Raw genomic sequence first — 24,802 nt, 5'->3', positions numbered from 1 at the left:
CATTGAAATCGCCACAAATAACCCAATTTTCAATATCCATCTGCATAATATTTTCGAGACTTTCCCAAAATTTTTGTTTCAAGTGATCATTATGTGGACCATAGACATTAATTATAATAGAGTCGGCTGTTTTGCCCACCCAACGACCGCGTATTCCCAAGAAAAATTCTCTTTCAACCGCCCCGAAAACACAAAATCTAGTAGGGTCCCATATTAAAATTAACCCGCCTGATAGCCCCACCGAAGGTTTAAAGATGTATTCAAAATTTTTATTACCCCATAACAACTCAATGATAAAGTCAGTAACACGTTTTCTTTTAGATTCTTGAATAGCAAAAATGTCCGGGTTATGAAAACGAATTAGTTTTTTAACCCAATTAAATTTTTCTTTTTCAAATTTCCCGAGCCCACGTACATTTAACGATATTATCTTCATTTAAAAAAATTATAAAATAAGAAAACAAATTAGAAAACAAATCTACTTCCCTATCGGGGCCCCGATCCACTCAAGTCCAATATCCGAGCCGAATTCTTTTAAACCCGAGCTACAATTTGATAGCGATTGCTCGTTGCTAGAAGTAGGATTGCTTGGAGCCTTGATTTTTGCAGCTTTACGTTCCGTCTTTTAAATCTTTAAATCGGTTTTAATTGAGCACACATTCGCATTAACAGAATCGTTTGGCAAAGGCATAGCAGGTGGGAGAGTAGCATCAGTTGGGTGATTGGTGTCGCTAACTATATTGGTGGCGGTATCTGCGTTATTATTGTCGCCTTCTTTGTTCCTATTTACCGGGAGCCCATTGTGAATTTCATGCGTAAAACGCGGAGTTGGTAAAAAGCCCGGAGGAACATCACCTTCATCTATATTACCCGTAGAATTATGAGGGAAAGAATCTTTTTTATCACCGTAAGGCACATATGGTATATCCGGTGTGAATTTAGGGACAGGAGGAGGCCCATCATGTTGATCAGGCTCATTTGGATCATTGGGCTGGACGGTACCATTTTTGCCACTTCCATTTGGCTCAACATTTGGCTCGACAATTATTTGCTCCAGCAAAAAAAATTTATTTTCGGTATCTTTTATAGGAAACGATTTGGACAGTCCACCGTCGGGGATCTCAGCAGCCGATTGGGTCTGTCCATTGGCGCTCTTTTTTTGGTCCACTTCAAAAATTTTATCATTATCGGAATCGTTCTCTTTTGATCTAGTTTTATTAACGGAGGATGTACCTTTAAACTTTTCATTATTATGAGCATCGAATGAACTCTCAGCCACCCAACATTTTGAGGAGTTGTCTCCCGGTACATCCCTATTAGTTTCTTGATTCAGATTAAGCCCGTAGAGATCATCAGAGAATTTGTTTTTGGCTTCATCATCAATATTTGCATATTCATCGTTACCCGGTAACTCAGATTCCGATATCCCATCACTGCCATCACTATCCTCATGATCTGGTTTAACGTTAACTTCGAAAAACCCATTTGTTTCTTCCATTACATAAGCAAAGAAGAGGGAGTTATCAGATGTGACACGCACAATATCATGCACCAAGTGTGCATCTCGTAGTTTAACTAACACTTTTCTCACCACAAGATTTTGATTACCTATTAAAGAGCAGTTTGAGAAGTCGAGAGGCTCACCCCACCAATTTGCAATAGACCTAAAAGTGTCTTCATTCCAAAACTGGACAGGGATACCAGTGATGTTTAGCCATGAAATTCGACCTTGGTATGAATGTTGCTCATCTCATTTGCGGATGTTGGACATCCATTTGTGAATACAGTGATGCTTCGCATTAAGAATAGATGAAACTTGATCTTCGAAATCAAAGATGAACATGACATCCATACCACCTAGATACTTTACCTGAACATTATCCAAATTCTCCATTTAACACAAAAATAATATATGTTCAAGGTATTCAAGTTTAAGGATGGTACCAATAATAGCTTTGTTAAGAAGTTCAATGTCGTTATGTTTATCCTTAACGGAGATTTCTCTGAATTTACCATTGCAATCCCAACGATTAAACCATCCAATGCTAGTCAATTCTTTCGTGATATCGCTAGTATAACCTTCCATATTCCCGACTACTTTATTAAATAAGCGTCCATCAGTGTATCCCTGATTTGGGATGTTATGGTGTGTAGGGTATGTCGATGCAGCAGGTTTAGTAACAGCGGGTTGTTTCGGTTTTACATTCGATTCAGATGCTTTGCGATCAAAAGCCTTATAAGCCTTAAGCCACCCATTACCAAGATAAATAGAATTCAATCGTTTAAGCAAAAAGTTAAGGTCGCTAACTTCAATGAATTTAACAAAGGCGAATTTGTTACCATTTCTAAGTCTTTTCGTAAAGGGTATGAATATGTCATGAACGGTTCCGTACCTGCTAATGAAGCAGCGAAGGTCAATCTTGTTCCATGAATCTGGAAAGCCGAATACCATAATAGATGTGATAGTGGCTGACACCAGGTCTGTTTTTGGGATAAAAGGTACATGATCACGAGGTCGTTGGTTAAGAGGGATGTTGTTGGGAAAGGTGGCTGCACTTACAGTGTTTGTGGATTTGGTTGCACTTACAGTGTTCGATCGCACCCATATTTTTTTGTGAACCGGTTGATGTGCTACAGAATTACCAAAACGATGAATAATATTTCTTGCATACGATTGAAATTTAGTAGGTTTAGAATTGCCTTTTCGTCTCCTGTCGACCAGATTCCACCCATCGTCAACCCTAGGTTTAGGAAAAGTTTGTTGGGGATTATGGTTGTTGTGGTACTGGTGTTGGCGAGACGACTGCGCTGGTGGTGGATTTGGGCGACGACGGCGGCCATTGGTGGCCGGAGTGAAAGGTGAGGTTGGAAGATCAAACAGCATGGTGGAAGGATATGAATGAATTGAGGAAAAAGATTTTGATAAAAGAAAAATTATTACCGATGAGAAGAAATAACGTAGGATTGATTGAAAATTAAATAGGTTTTAGATTAATTGATAGGTGTTACCGGAGATTTAGCGGAGTCATCATTTGAATTCGCCGGAAATCGCCGTCATTGAAAACGCATGGCCGGAGGTACTCACATAGATATCATGTTAATACCACCTATTCATACTTAACACCCTGAATAAAGTTAGGAAACTACCTGATACAACAGCACCAACACCAACACCAACGGATCGATTATATTGGAATATCTTATCGATTTTTTATTTTTTTTTCAAGATCTGCAAAAGTAGCCAATCAGAATGGATTTTGAGTTACGAAGGGCGAGAGAGAAATTGGAAAAGGATTGGACACAGTTTCATATATTTTTAGAGTACCCGATTGTTGGGAATCAATCCCTGATCCGCCAAATTTTGAAAAAAAACCTCTATGATTTAAACTCGAAGAACCCACCACTGGCTCGGCTCGCATCGGCTGAACATCCTTGAATATCTTCACATTATTCTTTTCCTTTTTGGCTCTTGAATGCCTTGCTCCATTAATAACAGTAGGAACATCCACCTCAACAACAAGTGTCATAATGATGCTAAAGCCCAATTTGATCATCTACAAACACATGTGTTTAACTTTGGTAACTAAATGAGTTAACATAAAGTAAAAAAAAGTTAACATAACAAAGTGGCGGAAGATAAGCATGCCCACAAGGGTGACCACCGCCCTTAAATTTAAAGTACTTGCAATTGATTAGTGTAACATCTATAATATTTAGGGGCAAACAAAATTTTATATGCTACTCGTCTCTTCAAAATTACAAATCATATATCATGTTCTTTCGAACTCAATGAATTAATTATACTACCCTTATTTGGTATACTCAATTCTAGTGTCTAGTGAATGAATTTTGTATCATGACACGACTAGTGAATGAATTTTGTATCATGACACGAGTTTAATTAAAAACTCCAATCTAACCCAACCCCAATCAAATTAGTAATTTCTATAGGTCTAATGTTATTGTTTTTGTCCCTATAAAAGTTTCAAGTTCCGTGACCACCAATCATTGCCCATATATTACTCCTTATTTACTCATCTTCAGTGAAATTACACATCACCTATTTAAAGTTCACCTTTTTGACTGAAGTAGCATGCATGAGGTAAATTCACTTTTTACCAAAGAATTGAAGTTAACCTTTTTGACACTATAATGATTGAAGAAACACAAAAATTGTTCCTTTTTCTGTATGCTTTCCCTAAATACGAGGGGAAATGTTTTTTTTTTTTTTTTTTTTTTTTTTTTTTTTTTCTCTTTTATATACACTTTTACTCATAGGTTCATGTTTGTTTATCAATCCATTAGTACTAAATGTACCACAAAATTATGAAGGTATAACGATTCAAGTACTACAAGTAGTCGAAAATGTTGTTTCAGAAACCTGCAAACATAACTACATTAAACATAACTGTGTAATCATGATACAAACATAACAACCTATAGCACAATATTGATCACACTACACTGAACCATGAACTCTTCACACAAAAAAGCACATTGTAATTTTCAATTTGAAGTCGGACCATACTTTGTTATCGTACTATTGCGTAAGAGGAACACATTCGAGCTCAATTTGAAGCACACCTTTTTCGACGTTTTCTAATTTAAGAGCGATTTCTTGCTTCACAATCCCTTTTTCCATTGTGATAACACCATCTTTAACTTGAGTGTTGTTTTTGTTTCCTACCAATTTTCGTAATTGCGTTGATGACTCATCGTTATCTGGATTTTCAGATGCTCTGGCTGCAGATACTAACGGTTGGATATCGATCTCAGCATCACCCATAAAATCATCAGCTTTAAATGTATCTCTATCATAAACAATCTGCAGTATGATACCTCATTTTATCATACATGAAACTTACATAAACAAGTTACAGTTAACAAAATTACGCGATTGGTCCCCGTGTTTGTACCATATTGCAGAGGTGCCCCTAAATTTTTTTTTTTTTTTTTGACTTACTTGGTCACTGTGGTTTACGCGATGATTTTAGTGTAAACCACGGTGAGTAAAAAAAAAAAAGTTTAGCGGCATCGCTGCAATATGTGTAATTTTGTCTATTTAAGAGGCAAATTTAAAACATTTGACTTACCACTTTTAAAGGAGGAATGTAGTTAGGAATTGATAACATTAGCTTTTCGTTCCAGACGGGATTAAGGTTGCTTTTTATAACTCGTGTCTTCACTGACTGCGTAATAAGTAGGGAAGTTTTTTTAGTTTTACATCATTTTGTTACGTTTAAATTATCTTTAGATCGAGTTTAATTATGTTATGACATAATGGGTTTTATTAGGTGTGACACTTACTTGGGTTCCTAACGATAGGATAACATATGGATCACTGGTCATCATGTCTCGGACAGCTAAGTTTGTGCCTTTGACCACGTTGACTTTTATCAGACCAATAAATTCAACCATACCTGCCTACACAGGAAACATCATATGTACAGATACAGTTATAATGTGAAACTTGCATGTATTTTGACTATCGTAGTCTAACAAACAGATGGTCACATTTAGCATAACCTTGTTAAAGATGGTATGATATCCATTTGATCCTGAATAAAACTTTTCAAGTTTTGGAATTTGCAAAGGAAAATGTATATATCAGAGGTGCTAAAATGGGTGCAGGTTGGGTAGTGGGTATGGCTTCGGGTCAAACGGGTAACCAATTGGCACGGGCCAACCCCTTCAACCCATTTGGACCTTCCATATAGCTAAATTACTGTATTTGACCAATTACTTATATAATTACCTTATAACCTGTTACTAATTGATTGGGCGGAGATTACCACCTTTAGTATATATCATTAGTCTTCCGATGTTACAACCCTACATCTATCTATAATTTCATTAAAGAGCAGTTGATTACATTTAGAGGTGGTAATTTCAACCCAAATACTTATTACGAGTCAAAAGTGTTTGCTGTTTGAGTTAACTCTTATTATGACTCATTATTTAACCTGACAGATGGCAACAGTTGAACGAATTACCATCGAGTTACTCTTTTTAGTAACAACATTGGCGGCAGGAGTAGGAGCATTTACAACAGCAGCAGCAGCAGCACTAGGCGCCCTGTTGTTTTCAGTAGTATCTTTTTTACGCCAGCTGTTACGAAACGCATGGCCGATACTATGCATACGAACGTTGTTTGAGTTCTTCTTGTCCATAATTGCACCAATGAAATTCGTTTGCAACGATGATGCAGATGGAGATGGTTGAAGACATATCTGTTGTTTATGCAACTCCAAAAATTCTTTCATTTCATATTTTCTCCTGTCCGGTTTTAAATTAAACAATTTATTAATTAAATATGAAGATTAATCAAATGAGACAATTATTATTAGTTCATTAGATTTGATGATCTTTACCTGATAAAGTCTTGACGATCTTCTATCGAAGAATCTGGTTTTGGTTTTCTGCAGTTTTCGGGAATTGAAGCTTCGTATTTAGAATTCACCATAGCGTTTCCGCCACATTTTATAACCGTATTCACTTCTTCGCGTGTCCATTCATCTAAATTCACCGATAACACCTGTATGCAAAAAAGAAATAAAAAAAAAAATACTTAACCACCATATTGACTAATCGATTTTTTTTCTAAATAAATACACAATATTGATGATGATTTGAGATTGTAAGTTGAGACAAAATTGATTACCATACTTTTGATATGTGAACACCAAGGCCTCTATGTACTCCTGAACACTTGATGCAGATAAATGCACCAAAGTTTACAGATCTGGTAGCCCAAACCAAAAAAGCAAATTTAATTACCTTACCTTACCATATATTATATATTATATATATTATATTATACAGTATTAAGGAATTAATGATAAAGATAACAAAATGCATTAGGTAACCAAAAAGTAACAACAACTTACATCCATTTTGGATCTGGTGTTCCACAATCTGCACAGACCATACTGCCCGATTCTGAGATAAAAGCGGCCAGCAATTCTTGCGGGCCTAATCAGCAAAGATCATGTTGCATTAATAACAACCAACAGTGTAACTAAAATCCAATCAGTACATAAACTGTAAAATCAACAAGACATCTGATTCAAAACAAAAAGGTATCAACGCAGTATATAGTTCAACCAAGGGTGAATTCATACTGTCATAATATGGAGTTTGTGCTTGTCCATAAAAGCAGCTCCAGTTTTCTTTATTTTCTAAACATAAGAGGTCATAGAGTGATGATGATCCTGAGATGATAATCAGTAGTATAACATTTAGTCTCACATAACGATCATAACGTTTCCACTCCCATTTTTTCTTATATCACCCATAACATGACTAGAAAACGATGAATGATCACTAAACAGATAGCCATAATTTTCAGGTTAAAACACATCAATCACAAAACAAAACTTCTTAGAATTGTATAACATCTCAAACACTAATACGAACACATAATTCAAAACTCTACTTTCTAAGACATTTTTTACGGGATTAGTGCAGGGGAATGTATTCAACTATGGAACGATATCTATTGTGTGTACCCAACTTTATTTTAGTCTATAGTGTGTAGCGAACTTTCAATACACGCTAAAGACCAAAATGAAGTTTCGTACACACAATAGAAATCATGCAATAGTTGGATACATTCCCGTACACTAATCTAATTATTAAATAGCATGTTTTGAAATGATATATAATTTAAATCATAATCTACAAAACAACAAATACACTTACAAATTATTACCTGATACATTTTCAGCTACAGCATTGGTGATCTTATCCCTCGTAGTATCAGTTTTGTTGTCCCTTGTGGTATCGTTTTTCTTGTCCCTCATCGTATCGTTTTTCTTTTCCCTCGTCATATCATTTATCTTATTATCCTTCGTAGCATCGGTTTTGTTATCCCTCGAGGAATCACTTATCTTATCCTTTGTAGCATCACTTTTCTTATCCCTCGAAGTATCGTTTATCTTATCCCTCGTGGTATTCGTTTTCTTATCCTTCGTTGTAGACATTTGAGCTTCAGAATTCAAAATGCACCAACGAATTAATAAACATTTAATGCAGTTTCAAAGTAATAGTTTTTTTTATAATAATAATGATAAATAAATGATAAATAGCTGATTAACATAACATGAAATAAAAATTATAAATATGAGAAGAAAAGACATGTAGAATGACATGATCGATCATTACCTGATACATATTCTGAATTGATCTTCTTGTGTGTTGTAGTAGACATTTATGTTTCAGAGATTGAGAATTTGCAGCAATTGACTTATTATATTTTCATCATTTAAAATTAAAATACATCAAATCCAATTGTTTCATATATTTGTTATTGTTGTTGGGCATATCGTTGTAATTGTGAGAGAAAGAGGCAGGGGTTCTTTGTGGATTTTAATCAAACAAGAAAACAATGAACATATAACAAAGTTAACGATATTATTGAGTCCATAAATTAAGTTGAGATCTAAGGGACCAATGAGAGCGCGACATGTGTTGCGAAAATCACGTGTGATTGAAAAAAAAATTCAAACATTTTTTTTCGAAAATTTTTATTTTTTTTTTTTCCGAAATTTTTTTTAAAAATTTTTTTAATTTTTTTTTTTTTTACAATCACATGTGATTTACCTGCACAATCACATGTGATTGAATTGTACAATCACATGTGATTGGATTTGCCATGCATAATCACATGTGATTGAGTTTATAATCACATGTGATTGACATGCATAATCACATGATTAAAAAAAAAAATTCGAAAAAAAATTTTCAAAAAAAAATTTCAAAAAAAAAAAAATTTCGATTTTTTTTTTTTACAATCACATGTGATTTTCGCGCTACATGTCGCGTTCTCATTGGTCCCTTTGTTTTCAAGCAAATTTATGGATGCAAGTGATTACAACTCAATAACAGGTGATAATGATTCCCTTAATTTATTACAAATGGCTACTTTGGTCTTTATATAAGAATCTTTATATTTTGTAAGCTGATCATCACACTGTTATGACAATTTGCCTAGCGCAACCACACCAGCGGAAACGAGGATATAATTTATTTGAGACAAACTTGAGAGAAATAATAGAAAGCAAATAAGGTAACTGATAACACGACGATTTAACGTGGTTCGGCAAAACCCTGCCTACGTCCACCCCAAGAGTCTCCTTTATTCTTATAATATAAAAGAACCCGGTACAAGAAAAAGTACACTATGAGTTAAACCCAAACCCAAACCCAAGCCCCTTAGATTTTAGTATAAAATATAAGTTTCACGTACACTCTTTTACACTCCTTACAAGAATAAAACTCTCTACCTCACAAATACACACTCTCCGTTGATATTATTGATCAACTGTGTTTTTCCTTTGTGATCTTATTTTGTGGATGCCTTATGCTCTTCTCAGCTCCATCTATTTATAGTAATTCTTTGACATGTGAAAACACATGTATGAAAACAATCTTAGCATAACTATTCCTTCTTTGACTTGATAATTTGATCAAGCACAAAATGTGAGTCACCCATTGTGGGCCACCGTCCAACAATCTCCACCTTGACGAACATTTATCTTCGTCACCGAAAATACTAACACCAAGTACTTTCACCGTTGGCATCTGATGTGTGCAGCGGGGTGTACGAAATAGTATTAATTTTTACTACAAAATGCGACGAAATATTACACAAGTTTTATTTATTTATTTATCGAGTGGATATACCTAAACCTTGCCACAACACTTATAGGCAGTGTACCTAATCGTAGAGTAGTGTAGTTTTTAGTAAGTCCGGTTCGTTCCACAGGGAGCTGGTGAAGTTAACGCTATATTATTAAGTTTATTTGTAAAAATATATATATAAATAAGTAGTAGTATTATTATAAAATGGGGGTTTTACCGTTTAATGACCGGTTTGTCGATTTTAAGCGTAAAAATAAATGACAAAAATTAAAGTGCGTAAAATAAATTGCGATAAATAAAATGACAGAAAATAAAATGACAGAAAATAAAAGTGCGATGAAAAATACAATAAAACAATTATGCTTATTTAAACTTCCGTAATCATGATGTTTAACGTTTTGATTTTAATTAATTGTTACTCGGGTTAATTGTCCTTTGTCATGGTTTATTTGATACCTATCTGGTTTTTATCCATAATAGTCCATCGGTTATAAATATAAAGTGCGAGTGTCCTCGTCAAATTACCCTTATACCCGAAGTCAAATATTCCAACTAATTAAGGATTTAAACTGTGACGCAGTTATCACTTCTGTCAACAATTACACCAGTTATCACTGTATGTAATCTACCCCTGTTTTGATTAGATATGAATATTAATTTACCCACTTGATCAGTTTGAATAATCAATTACCCAACCCGAATAATTAATTAAATGATTATAATAGATTCCATATGAACGTCACTAAATAGGACAACCATAATCATTATTAATTATTAGGATAATTAATTTGAAGATAGGTTCGACAGACTCCAATGAGTTGTCACTCAATTAGACAATACCCCCCATCTATTAATAGTCAATAGTCCAATTTCCACAAGTGTCGGTCTTTTGCCCAAACCTTAATTATGGTACAAAATCCAATAACCCCGTCTTAATATTTAGTCAAACATCACGATTACTTCGGCTTAAATAAGCATAATAATAACTTAGTTACGAGACATTAATTTAAAAAGGAAGAACATAACTTACAGTGATTATTAATCGCGTAGCGTTACACGGACAGAGTTCCTACTTTAAAACCCGTAAAACATTTCTTACAATAACCCAATTATTATTAATCTTAAATTAAACTTAATATTATAAATATAAATATAAATTACATAAGAAAGAAAGAAGATTGGAAAAAGGTGTCTCTAAATCATCGATTTAGATGGCCTTTTATAGGCAAATGATAAATTGAAATTTTCACTTATGACCCCTGAACTATGCTCAATTAACAACTTTTTAATATTTAATATTATTCTTATTATGAATTATTTAAATATTATATTATATTCTTATGCATAGTTGACTTGTACTTTCAGCTCCGTTGCGTCGAGCGTTGAAAGTTGGTTCATGTGTCGGTTCCGGATTTTCGAACGTCCTTTCGCACAATTTTATATCGTGTACTTTGCGTTTTGTAACTTGTACTCTTGTCGTTTTTAGACGTTCCTCATCAATAATTTGAACCTTTTTTATTGTATCTTGTACTTTTTAGCTTTTTGGACCTTTGCGTCTTCAATTCGTCATTTTCGCCTTTTGTCTTCGCACTTATTAAATATAAACGAATATTACTTGAAAATGGAACAATTGCAACTAAAATCTTGTCTTTCTTGGGGAATAATGCTATGAAATATATGTTTCTTTTTAGCCTTATCAATATCCCCACACTTGAGCGTTGCTTGTCCTCAAGCAATACAGTCTTGAAATAAGATAATACAAATCACACGAATCACTTCTTTATTCTTCACACTTTGTACATCAGCGATTTTGATAGAGCGGTATAAACAATGATAGTAACGATAGAACCATGGTTAAAGGTGGGTGTGTCATCCACAGTTGCCTTGGGTTTAGGTCAACGACACTTGCAATCAAATAGCCGATTTACTTTCGGTTTCCAAAGCAAAGTGCACATTTGAAAGGCGGTTTACAGTCCCACATGACTATAAAAATGTAGATCCTTTAGGAAATTGGATCTTTATGAAAACATTTGATCTTTTGAAAATTCAATCTAGATTTTACCCTAGATAAGTTTTCTGATTTGACCCACCATTCGTTGTTGCAAAATATATTTGTGGATCAATATTTTGGCTAAAAACATTTAGGTTCGTGTAATCCACTGCTATCCCTGTATCGAAAAGCACACATCCAATTTACTTGTTCCGTATATTACCTTTCGGTAAACTACCGTCCTGTTGTAAAGGAAAGCGATGAACAAGAAACTGTTAAGGCAATGTCCCATGACATGCAGATGATTATGGTCTTTTGACGTGTCGGATGCTAGTACTATCCTTGGTAGGAGCAATAGTAAAGATCATCCTATGATTTTTCGGTCTGGCACAAGGTCCTGTCTCCGACCATGCTATGCAACCACCGTTCTTACGGTTGACACCCGATTTGGTTCAGGTGACCTAATGAATTCTGTTGAATTTCTAGGATTTTACGTTCAATGGTAATGAACGCAATGAAAATGGATTTTCAGAAAACAAATCGGTTTGTATTTTTGATCAAAATATTTTCTCGTTCAAGCCCGAGTTTATATATCATTGAATTCCATGAGTTTGAATTCTCAATCTTTAAGGTCAATCTCAAGGATTGAGTAATATCAGTCTTAAAAGCTGATTTTTAATCTTTAAGGAGATTATCCTTTCTGGGGATCTGATTCATTAGTCTTATCAAACTAATTTGCACGGTGCCCCCCCATTGTACGAGATAAATCCTTCTCATGGTTAGGATAAATCTGACCACTTGGCGACCCTGTTTGATGCTGAGGTCCGTGGATTTCCTGCTGATTTTAGAGATGACTTTTCTAGATTTTTCGTCAACCTACAGCTGGTCTGGACGACAACTTCTTGACCTAAATCAAGAAGCGCGTGTCTTTTTCGGAAGACTTTACTTCCTTTTAATGATGGAATTGATTCATCGTGTAGATCCATCTTTCTTTCAAATGTATTACAGTAAACCGGGTAAAACTGATTAGTATCGTCCAAAGCAAAAGTACCTGCAATAATCTTGTACAAAAATATGTGATATATGTTTTAAATTGAATAACTTGGTACATTCTTCCCACACTTAGTTTCTTTCTTTGCCTTTTTATTTTCTTCTATTTCATTTTAAATGAATTCAAGCGTTTTAGGGTGTTTCTCAATTTATGTCCTTTTCGAGGTAACGATAATTTCGGTATTATCACCTAGTTTTCATCGTTCATAAATATGTATAAACATGATTTTGAGTTCATTTAATTGAAAATTTTTCAAATTTTCACAAAATTTGGCAAATAAACTAAGTGTAAACCCGAGAGAATTTATAACCCTTCCCCACACTTGAGATCATGCAATGCCCTCATTTGCATGAAATCAGACTATAATTATAAATTCATGAGGGTGATTAGTGTAGAAAAGTGATTAAAAATACCCAGTTTGTAAGCATATTATTTTACATCACATTTGATATTTTGCGCCTTGTCATCAAAATTAGTAGCTTTTTGTTGAACTTAATGACAGTCTTTGAAAGTGCGCTGTTTTACCCTGTTGTGTACATAACATAAAATACAAACATATATACATATTTTTGAAGTTTGGTATATAACCCCTACGTTCAAAAATTAATATAATATTTTTTTTTTTTTTTGCATACTTTAGATCAATAAAATTAATTGATAACAAAATTTGTTGCCCCGCCCTCGGGTAAAGCAATTTCGGCTCAACGACCTAGTCTTTAACTCACGACGAATTTTAGAAATCATTTTTTAAACTTAATGAATTAAAGTAAATTTTGTTTTTAAATTCACACAAAACTTAAATTTAAAAAGCATATTAATTTCATATAAAACCTACAAAATAAAAAAAAATCAGAATGGGGGGAGAAAACTAGTTCTTTAGTGTCTGCTAGCGGAAAAGACCAATCGGATTCCATTCTCGGAACTACACGAGAACAGAACAACTAACTCCAAACAGCATTTTCTTTTTAGAATATTTGAATCTCCTCACACTTAGGTAGCCGTGGTGTCAAAATTGTGATTAACTTCATCGTTAATTTCTCTTGGTCCATAATCAACTTGCATATCCGTGACTTTTTCTTTAAGCCATTGGTCGGATTCATGTGTTATATCCACAATTTCAACTAGCTTCGCCTTTTCTTTAGGCGACAGATTGGATACTAATCGGTTACATAACTTAAAGTTCCCCTTGGTTCTAGCATTGCGAATCCGTTTAATAAGTTTCTTCATTGAACTATTAATAACGGGATTATCTAATTTCGTATCAACAACGGGGTTCTTTGTTATCATGTCATCATTAGGTGTTACTTCATCTTCCCCACACTTAGGCGTTTTATTATTGCTAAGCACTACCGTTGGAGTTGGTAAAACAACATGGTTCTTACCAATCGTTTTTGCTGATTCAACGGTTTTGGTTGGTGGAGATTTAGACTTTCGAATCATAAAGGTGATAGATTTGTCACCACTACTAGGTGTCATTCTTCCATTTCCTACATCAAATAACGCCCCGGTGGACGCAAAGAATGGTCGACCTAAAATTAGAGGAATGTTTGGGTCCTCTTCTATGTCAATGACAATGAATTCGACTAGAAAGGTTAAATTGCCTACTTGAATGGGTAGGTTGTCAGCAATTCCAACTGGGTGCTTAATGGTTTGATCAAAGAGTCGAACACTCATATCCGTTGGACTTAACTTACCTACACCTAATCTTTTATATAATGAAAGAGGCATAACACTCACACTTGCACCTAAATCTGCCAGTGCATCATACATGACACAATCACTAAGTAGACAAGGAACAATAAATTCACCCGGATCACCTACCCTAGGTGGAGGATTTGGTGGAACTGTCTTCACCGGGTTTACTTCTACTATTTTTGTTTCTTGCACTTTTTTATTCTTCTTCTTCTTCTTTCCAGAGGTATCACAATCTTTATTACCTATTACTTGCTCATACTCAACTCCTTTTCTTGGAAACGGGAGGGGTGGTTTGTATGGTGTCACCACTGGCTTTACATACTCGGGTGGTGGTGGTGGTGGTGTAACTTCTTCATTGTTACTCACATCTAAAATCTTCCCATCTTCTGGTGCTGGTTTTTCAGAATTTGTTGACACCATATTAACATTCTCATTCCGAGGATTTACTTCAGTATTACTCGGTAGCTTTCCTTGTTCCCTCTCACTCATCATGCTAGCAAGAGTACCTACGTGTTTTTCTAGATTCAAAATGGAAGCTTGTTGAGTTCTTAATGACTGATCAAACCTCTCATTCGTTTGAGTTTGAGTTTCAATAAATTGTGTTTGAGATTCAACTAGCTTAAATACCACTTCTTCCAGATTTGACTTTTTCTCTTCGGTTTGTTGTGGTGGTTTATACAAGCCAGGTCTTTGTTGATTGAAAGTGTTGTTTTGAGTTGGTTGGTTATTCGGACCTTGTTGGTTATACGAGTTATTGTCGGGTCCTTTTGGATTGTAAAGAATGTTTTGATTTCGATTGAAGTTTGGCCTTGGCGGTTGATAATTATTCTGATAACTATTTTCCAGCCTTTGGTTCATGTAGACAACATTCTCACGTTGTTCCATCGTTTGTTCAATATGACAGTCTTTCATTAAGTGTGGTCCACCGCATTGCTCACAACTAATTCGTATTGCGTGAATATCTTTATTCATCTTTTCCATTCGTCTCTCGAAAGCATCTATTTTTGCGGAAACGGAATCAAAGTTATGGCTAGAATCGGCTCTAGCCGCTTTAGATGAACGATATATATCTTTCTCTTGGTGCCACTCATGAGAGTGGGAGGCTGTGTTATCAATAATTTTGTAAGCTTCAGTTGCGGTTTTCTTCATAATGGAACCACCAGCTGTTATGTCGATGTCTTTTCGTGTAGCAACGTTGACACCTTGGTAGAATATTTGTACTATTTGATAAGTGTCTAAACCGTGTTGAGGACATCCTCTCAACATCCTTCCGAATCTTGTCCACGCCTCATATAATGTTTCATTTGGCTTTTGCGCGAACGTAACAATTTCTCCTTGAAGTCTCACGGCTTTAGATGCCGGAAAGAATCTTTGAAGAAAATTTTCAACTAAGACATCCCATGTGTCAATCGCCCCTTCAGGTAACGATTCTAACCAATCTTTGGCTTCTCCCTTTAAAGTCCAGGGAAACAACATGAGATATATCTGTTCATCCTCCACTTCTCGGATTTTGAATAGTGTACAGATCCTATTAAAGGTACGAAGATGTTCGTTGGGATCTTCTTTTGGCGTACCACTATATTGGCACTGATTAGTTACCATATGTAGAATTTGTCCTTTGATTTCATAATCTGGAGCATTAACTTCTGGCTTAATAATGGCGTGACCTTGGCCCGTGCGTTTAGCTCTCATTCGATCTTCCATACTTAGAGGTTCCGTTACTTCCATAATTGAATTCGTTGAATCGGTATCACTAGATGATTCTGATTTAATGGTTCGTTCCTCAACAATCTCTGTTTGAATGATTGGTGGCTCCGGAGGAAAGTTTAGTGGTTCAGGATCTACGAACCGTTCCTGAATATTCTCTGGATTCTCAATTGTGAGGTTGGGTTCAAAAAATGGATTATCGGAAATTTGAACTGAAGTACTTGGTCGACTGGATGACGATTCTAAAGAAAAATCAACGGCAGTTATATTTGCTAAATGTCTTGATCTAGTTACAGGTGGTGAACGTACAAAAGGTGGTGAACGTCTTGCTCGGTGCATTCACTGAATATCCTATTAGTTTTTAAAAGGAAAGAAAAATTATAATAAGTTATCCAATCAATAGACTTTTCTGATTTTGCCCACGTTTCGAATAGCCAAAAGATGCAGCAGAGGGGCAGGATTCGTTTGGTCTCAATATAATTGAGTACTGTTTGGCTCCAATAACCCGGTCCACGTACAAATCCAACTATTACTACGAACCAGAAAATTTTGATGTCTATCAATTTAACCACTTAAAATAAATTTTCGTAATTTTAAGAAATTTAGATAAGAAGTAGAATAAAAATCTTATCCTAAAACTAGAATAGCGAGAAATAAGAAAGAAAAAAAAAAAAACGCGTCGAAAAAGGTCGAAAAATAAAAGGTCGAAAAATAGGCGTCGAAAAATAAAAATAAGAAAGTAGCGCGAAAAATGGCGTCGCAAAATTCTAAAGCACATAAATCTTAGTCTAAGGAATAAGCACTTAAGGGATTTTACGGCAAACCTAAAAATTCTAGAAATAAAAATAACTATGGCAAAACTAAACTTAATACTAAAAATTGTAACTAGAGTCTAAAAATCTAAAGGTAATAAAAAAAAAAAAAAAAACTTTTTTTTTTTAAATTTTTTTTTTTTTTTTATTTTTAAAAAAACGATTTTTTTCTTAAAAAAAAACGATTTTTTTTACACAATTTTTTTTTTTTTTAATTTTTTTTTTTTTTAAAACGAATTTTTTTCTAAAAAAAAACGTTTTTTTTTTACAATTTTTTTTTTTTTTAAAAAAAATGATTTTTTTTACAAATTAATAATTTTTTTATAATTATAATTTTTTTTTTCAAAACTTTTTTTTTTAATTCATTACTATTCATGAATAGTAAATGAAAATAAATTAATTAATTTACTATTCACATGAAAGCGACATGATAGAAATTATTAATTATAAGTTACATAATATACCCCTGAAGTATTTAATAAATACGACTTTTTAAAATTTACGTATCAAATTTTGATTCTTAAATATTATTATATTATTATATTCTATTTCAATATTATTATATTATTATATTCTATTTCAATATTATTATATTATTATATTTTATTTCAATATTATTATAATTAAAAATATAGCGTTTTAGCGCTCCCCGGCAGCGGCGCCAAAAACTTGATGTGTGCAGCGGGGTGTACGAAATAGTATTAATTTTTACTACAAAATGCGACGAAATATTACACAAGTTTTATTTATTTATTTATCGAGTGGATATACCTAAACCTTGCCACAACACTTATAGGCAGTGTACCTAATCGTAGAGTAGTGTAGTTTTTAGTAAGTCCGGTTCGTTCCACAGGGAGCTGGTGAAGTTAACGCTATATTATTAAGTTTATTTGTAAAAATATATATATAAATAAGTAGTAGTATTATTATAAAATGGGGGTTTTACCGTTTAATGACCGGTTTGTCGATTTTAAGCGTAAAAATAAATGACAAAAATTAAAGTGCGTAAAATAAATTGCGATAAATAAAATGACAGAAAATAAAATGACAGAAAATAAAAGTGCGATGAAAAATACAATAAAACAATTATTCTTATTTAAACTTCCGTAATCATGATGTTTAACGTTTTGATTTTAATTAATTGTTACTCGGGTTAATTGTCCTTTGTCATGGTTTATTTGATACCTATCTGGTTTTTATCCATAATAGTCCATCGGTCATAAATATAAAGTGCGAGTGTCCTCGTCAAATTACCCTTATACCCGAAGTCAAATATTCCAACTAATTAAGGATTTAAACTGTGACGCAGTTATCACTTCTGTCAACAATTACACCAGTTATCACTGTATGTAATCTACCCCTGTTTTGATTAGATATGAATATTAATTTACCCACTTGATCAGTTTGAATAATCAATTACCCAACCCGAATAATTAATTAAATGATTATAATAGATTCCATATGAACGTCACTAAATAGGACAACCATAATCATTATTAATTATTAGGATAATTAATTTGAAGATAGGTTCGACAGACTCCAATGAGTTGTCACTCAATTAGACAATACCCCCCATCTATTAATAGTCAATAGTCCAATTTCCACAAGTGTCGGTCTTTTGCCCAAACCTTAATTATGGTACAAAATCCAATAACCCCGTCTTAATATTTAGTCAAACATCACGATTACTTCGGCTTAAATAAGCATAATAATAACTTAGTTACGAGACATTAATTTAAAAAGGAAGAACATAACTTACAGTGATTATTAATCGCGTAGCGTTACACGGACAGAGTTCCTACTTTAAAACCCGTAAAACATTTCTTACAATAACCCAATTATTATTAATCTTAAATTAAACTTAATATTATAAATATAAATATAAATTACATAAGAAAGAAAGAAGATTGGAAAAAGGTGTCTCTAAATCATCGATTTAGATGGCCTTTTATAGGCAAATGATAAATTGAAATTTTCACTTATGACCCCTGAACTATGCTCAATTAACAACTTTTTAATATTTAATATTATTCTTATTATGAATTATTTAAATATTATATTATATTCTTATGCATAGTTGACTTGTACTTTCAGCTCCGTTGCGTCGAGCGTTGAAAGTTGGTTCATGTGTCGGTTCCGGATTTTCGAACGTCCTTTCGCACAATTTTATATCGTGTACTTTGCGTTTTGTAACTTGTACTCTTGTCGTTTTTAGACGTTCCTCATCAATAATTTGAACCTTTTTTTATTGTATCTTGTACTTTTTAGCTTTTTGGACCTTTGCGTCTTCAATTCGTCATTTTCGCCTTTTGTCTTCGCACTTATTAAATATAAACGAATATTACTTGAAAATGGAACAATTGCAACTGATGAAGTGCGAGGTGTATATAAAATAGTTTATATTTTACTAGGAAAAATACTATTAAATACGATACAATTTTACACAAGATATTTATTTATTTATAGAATGGATATACTTAAACCTTGCTACAACACTTATAGGCAGTGTACCTAATCGTACAGTAGTGTAGTTTTTAGTAAGTCCGGTTCGTTCCACAGGGAAATCTTTAAACAAAGCTCAACGCTATATTAGTTTATTTTTATAAAAATACAAATATATATATAGGTAATATTATTATTATAAAGGGGGGTTTTTACCGTTTAATGACCGGTTTGTCGATTTTAAAACTTTAGTCGCAGTTAAAACCTAATGTAAAATATAAAATAAATACAAGACTTTAAATTAAAGCGTAAAGTAAATAACGATAATGAAATTGCGAATAATAAAAATGCAATAAAATTAAATTGCGATAATTAAAAAGTACGATAATTAAAAGTGCGATTAAATAAAATAACAATAAATAAAAATGCGATAATTAGAAGTGCAATTAAATATAAAATAAAGGAAATAAAATATGATATAAAAGAATTATGCTTATTTAAACTTCCGTAATCATGATGTTTGACGTGTTGATTTTAGTTTTATGCCCATGGGTTAATTGTCCTTTGTCCTGGATTATTCAATATGTCCGTCTGGTTTTTGTCCATAACAGTCCATCAGTCATAAATATAAATTGCAAGTGTCCTTGACAAATTATTATTATACCCGAAGTTAAATATTCCAACTAATTGGGGATTCGAATTGTAACAAGGTTTTAATACTTTGTTTAATGAATACACCAGGTTATCGACTGCGTGTAAACCAAGGTTTTACTACTTTGTTAACAATTACACCAATTACCCTTGAATGTAATTTCACCCCTGTTTTAATTATTCTAGTGGCTATTAATCCATTCCCGTGTCCGGTTAAATGAACGATTATTCGTACATATAAATACCCCGCCCATCGTGTCCGATCGAGTGTATATGGTAATTTATAGGGACGCCCAATTGTAAATCTTTATATTAACATTAACAAACTTTCATTTAGTTAAACAAATATAAAGCCCATTAATAGCCCATAGCCTAGTTTCCACAAGTGTCGTTCTTTTGTCCAAACCCCAATTATGGTACAAAGCCCAATTACCCAATTTTAGTAATTAGCCCAACATCATGATTACTTCGTTTTAAATAAGCATAATAATAACTTAGCTACGAGACATTAATATAAAAAGGTTGAACATAACTTACAATGATTAAAAATAGCGTAGCGTTACACGGACAGAATTTCGACTTACACCCTTACAACATTCGCTAACATACCCTTATTATTAGAATTATAATTAAAATTAAAATATAAATTATAAATATAAATATATTTACGTTGAAGAGGAAGAGAAAAAGGATGTTCATAACTCGGCAGAAAACTGACTTTTTATAGGACCTGACCAGCAATCTCACACCATGCGACTCGCATGGTTTTGTGCCTCTGGCCATGCGAGTCGCATGGCCACCCTGGATTCAGCCAACTGCTTTTGTTTTCTTCTTTGTCGACGTAATATAATAATAATAATATATATAATATATAATTATATATAATTATATATATATTTTATTATATTCTTGTGCATAGTAGACTAGATATTTTTGGTCCGTTGCGTCGGGCGTTTCTTCTTGGCTCAGGTCCCGGTTCCGGATTTTCGGACGTCCTCCGTATTATTTTAAATCGCGTACTTTGTGTTCCGCAACTTGTACTCTTGTCATTTTGAGACGTTCCTCATCAATATTTTGAACCTTTTTAGTTGTATCTTGTACTTTTTAGCTCTTTGGACCTTTTTGTCTTCAATTTGTCGAATCTGTCTTTTGTCTTCACCTTTTATTATTTAAACGAATATCACTTGTAAATAGAACAATTGCAACTAAAAGCTTGTCTTTCTTGAGGAATAATGCTATGAAATATATGTTCGTTTTTAGCATTATCAAATATTCCCACACTTGAGCGTTGCTTGTCCTCAAGCAATATTGTCTTGAAATACTAGAATCACTTCTTTATTCTTCACACTTTGTACATCACTGATTTCTATACGGCGGTATAAACAATGGTAGTAACGATATGGTTTACAGTCCCACATGACTATAAAAATTTAGATCCATTAAGGAAATTGGATTTTTATGAAAACATTTGATCTTTCGAAATCTAGTTTTTACCCTAGATAAGTTTTCCGGAATAACCCTTTACCGGTGTTTGCAAAATATTTTTGTGGGTTTGGTGGGTTTCAGATTTGAAAATTTTAGCTCAAAACTTGCGGTTTTGTGTCACCCACTTGCTAACCTTGTATTAGGAAAGCAACACGTCCAGTTTACTTGTCCCGTATATTACCTTTCGGCAAACTACCGTCCGGTTGTAAAGGAAAGCGTTGAACAAGCAACTGTTAAGGCAATGTCCCGTGACATGCTTTTGATTATGGTCTATAACGTGTCGGACGCAATTACTATCCTTGGTAGGAGCAATAGTAAAGCTCACCCTTATAATTTTTTCGGTCTGGCACAAGGTCCTGTCTTTGACCATGCTATGCAACCACCGTTCTTACGGTTGACACCCGATTTAGTTCAGGTGACCTAATGAATTCCAGGTGAATTCCTAGGATTTTACGTTCAATGGCAATGAACGCATTGAAAATAGGGTTTTCAGAAAACAAATCGGTTTATAATTTTGATCAAAATATTTTCTCGTTTAAGCTCGAGTTTAGATATCATTGAATTCCATGAGTTTGTAATTCTCAATCTTTAAGGTCAATCTCAAGGATTGAGTAATATCAGGCTTAAAAGCTGATTTTTGATCTTTAAGGAGATTATCCTTTCTGGGGATCTGATTCATTAGTCTTATCCAGCTAATTTGCATGGTGCCCCCCCATTGTACGAGATAAATCCTTCTCATGGTTAGGATAAATCTGACCACTTGGCGACCCTGTTTGATGCTGAGGTCCGTGGATTTCCTGCTGATTTTAGTGATGACTTTTCTAGATTTTTCGTCAACCTACAGCTGGTCTGGACGACAACTTCATGACCTAAATCAAGAAGCGCGTTTCTTTTTCGGAAGACTTTACTTCCTTTTAATGATGGAATTGATTCATCGTGTAGATCCATCTCTTCTTTTCTTTCATCGGGTAAAACAGTTTAGTTTAGTCCAAAGCAAAAGTATTTTCAGTTATTTGTTACAGATATATGTGACATATGTTTAAAATAACTTGGTAAATTTTCCCACACTTGGCTTTTTATTTTTCTTTTTATCGTCCTCTATTCCATTTTAAATGAATTTTAACATTTTAGTTTGTTTCTCAATTTATGTCCTTTCCGAGGTAACAATAATTTCGGTGTTAAAACCTAGTTTTATCGTTCATAAATATGTATAAACATGATTTGAATTCATTTAATTGCAAATTTTGAAAAATTTTACTAGAATTGGGTAGTCAGTATATAAGACTAGGGCTGTTCTTTTTTTATCAGAGAGCACTAGATTCTAATACAACTACTGCTTTACTAGTATTTTAATGGTAACCAAGTGTTTAATATAAAAATTTTTAAAATCCGAAAGAATTTAACCCCTTCCCACACTTAAGATCTTGCAATGCCCTCATTTGCAAGAAATCAGTAACAATTTAAATTATTGAGGGTGATTTGTGTGAAAATGATTAAATTTTTACCAAAGTTTCCAAATATATTGGCGTTTGTTTGCTGAATGATAAATGGTGCACGTCATTTGTTCATTCCGTCTTGATGTTATTTCACATATATTTTGCATCATTGTCGTCAAAATTACTTGCTTTTGCTGAACTTAATGCCAGTCTTTGAAAACGCGTTGTTTTACCCTGTTTTGTACATAAAAGAGAATACATACAATACAAATATAATCATACATGCAATTTGAAATGGAACTTTGGCATCCCACTTTCAAACTATAAGAAAAATATTAGTACACAATAATAATAAAATATCAAACATTACATAAACATAATAAAATGTTAAGTGTTTAAAATAAAAATAGAAATTACCACTTATCTCTACTGATCAGGAGGTGGGTTAGGAGGAAAATTAGGATATGGATCCCAATTCATGTTCGCGTCCGGGTTCCATGGCTGATTATAGGTGTACTGGTATGCTGCATCATAATCATATGAATCATAGGGTGGTCTCATCTCTGGCTGATGTGCGGGATAGTATGCGGGTCGGGTCGGATAATACATCTCGCCAGGCTGCAACTGGCTTATAATTTGGCGCTGATGATAATCCCATCGGCCATGCTCTCGTTGCCGGGAATGCTCGTAGTCATTCCGGCGTTGCCATGCCTCATACTGCATATGCCTATCATAGTTCGTCATGTATTCATCCTCCATACGAACGCCTAAATCAAGAGCAGTCTCCCGAACAACTCCTATAATGTTGTTCGCCTCCTCCATCTCGTCATCCGAACCTCTCTCTACCTGTCGCTGAGGTCCCTCGTATCGATGTACCCGACCACGTCTCATCAATAATACCCTTGCACCGTGATAAAGGTTTGAACTTATAGTTTCACCTCCGTCCTCTATTTCGTTCATTGGACCCCCTTGGTGCTTATCTACACCTAAATACTCTCCAATGAGAGTAATGAAAATACCACCACCTATAATACTCCCCGATTTCATCCCCGAAACTACATTAGCGAGATAATAACCAACACAATAGGGAATGTTAACGAAACTCCTCGGGTCTCTAATACACTTGAGGTAGAACAAATCGTTTACGGTCAATTTCTCCTTATTCCTACCCCTTTGTGTAATTGTGTTTGCTAAGAATCTATGAATCACCCGGAGTTCAGCTCTGTCTATATCTAAGTATGTATGATTTCCACTGGCGTGAAATTCATTAAAGTGGGACATACGCCTCCAGACAGCGTTAACATCAAATTCCCTATCTACCCTTTCTCCTTGGGCAATCAGGCTATTACAGTCGGGGCTCAAAAGTTCAGTAGGGGTGTAAATCTGTAAGGCCCTGGCTAAATCTATCATGGACATTCTGTACATGCGTCCACCTAACAGAAATCTAATAAAGCTTCTATCATCTATCCTCCTAACATTACTGTTTAACTTAATAGTACTAAGTAATTCTATACACCATTCCCTATATATGGTTCTACGAATGGAAAATAGGCGCATCCAATCGTTAAACTGAGAATTACCATACCTTTGCACCAATAATTCCCGAATCGGTTCGGCAAGGTCAACTGTTTCCAAAGGTACCCAGTCAATTGCCCTTGGCATTTCAACAACCTTAAAGTAGAGAATGTGCATGTTCTTTTGATAATCTGGATACTCTATCCAACATCGATCAAATCTTAGATTTGGGTGTAACTGATCTTCATTAATGTCTAAGCTCAGAATCCTTTGATGTGGAGCGAATTGACGAAACTGATTCATGAATAACTGATCTTGATCGTGATATGGAATATGTTGCTCCTCCTGTTCTTCTTCTTCTTGTTGCATATGCTGT

General features: G+C 34.1%; 1 protein-coding gene across 1 annotated transcript; it reads right to left on the bottom strand.

Annotated features, from left to right (window-relative positions):
* Positions 1-4,540: 4,540 nt before the first annotated feature.
* Positions 4,541-7,982, bottom strand: LOC139864158 (probable ADP-ribosylation factor GTPase-activating protein AGD11). Its single transcript, XM_071852745.1, has 9 exons — positions 7,712-7,982; positions 7,122-7,211; positions 6,888-6,972; positions 6,667-6,742; positions 6,372-6,535; positions 6,051-6,276; positions 5,308-5,424; positions 5,094-5,189; positions 4,541-4,825 (listed from the first exon to the last, which is right to left on the bottom strand). Exons 1-9 carry the CDS (start codon positions 7,980-7,982, stop codon positions 4,541-4,543), a joined length of 1,410 nt encoding a protein of 469 aa, XP_071708846.1.
* Between the last annotated feature and the right edge of the window lie 16,820 nt (positions 7,983-24,802).

Source organism: Rutidosis leptorrhynchoides, chromosome 8 (genome assembly GCF_046630445.1).
Source record: "Rutidosis leptorrhynchoides isolate AG116_Rl617_1_P2 chromosome 8, CSIRO_AGI_Rlap_v1, whole genome shotgun sequence".
Taxonomy (NCBI): domain Eukaryota; kingdom Viridiplantae; phylum Streptophyta; class Magnoliopsida; order Asterales; family Asteraceae; genus Rutidosis; species Rutidosis leptorrhynchoides.
The sequence above is the reverse complement of the archived record's forward strand: the minus strand, read 5'-3'. Positions and strand labels throughout refer to the sequence as shown.

Coding starts and splice junctions, on each gene's coding strand:
- LOC139864158 (XM_071852745.1), bottom strand. CDS start 7,982: ATGTCTACAACGAAGGATAAGAAAACGAATACCACGAGGGATAAGATA. Junction 5,190..5,307: donor TCCTATCGTTAGGAACCCAA/GTAAGTGTCACA, acceptor CTTATTACGCAG/TCAGTGAAGACACGAGTTAT. Junction 4,826..5,093: donor ACATTCCTCCTTTAAAAGTG/GTAAGTCAAATG, acceptor ATCATACTGCAG/ATTGTTTATGATAGAGATAC.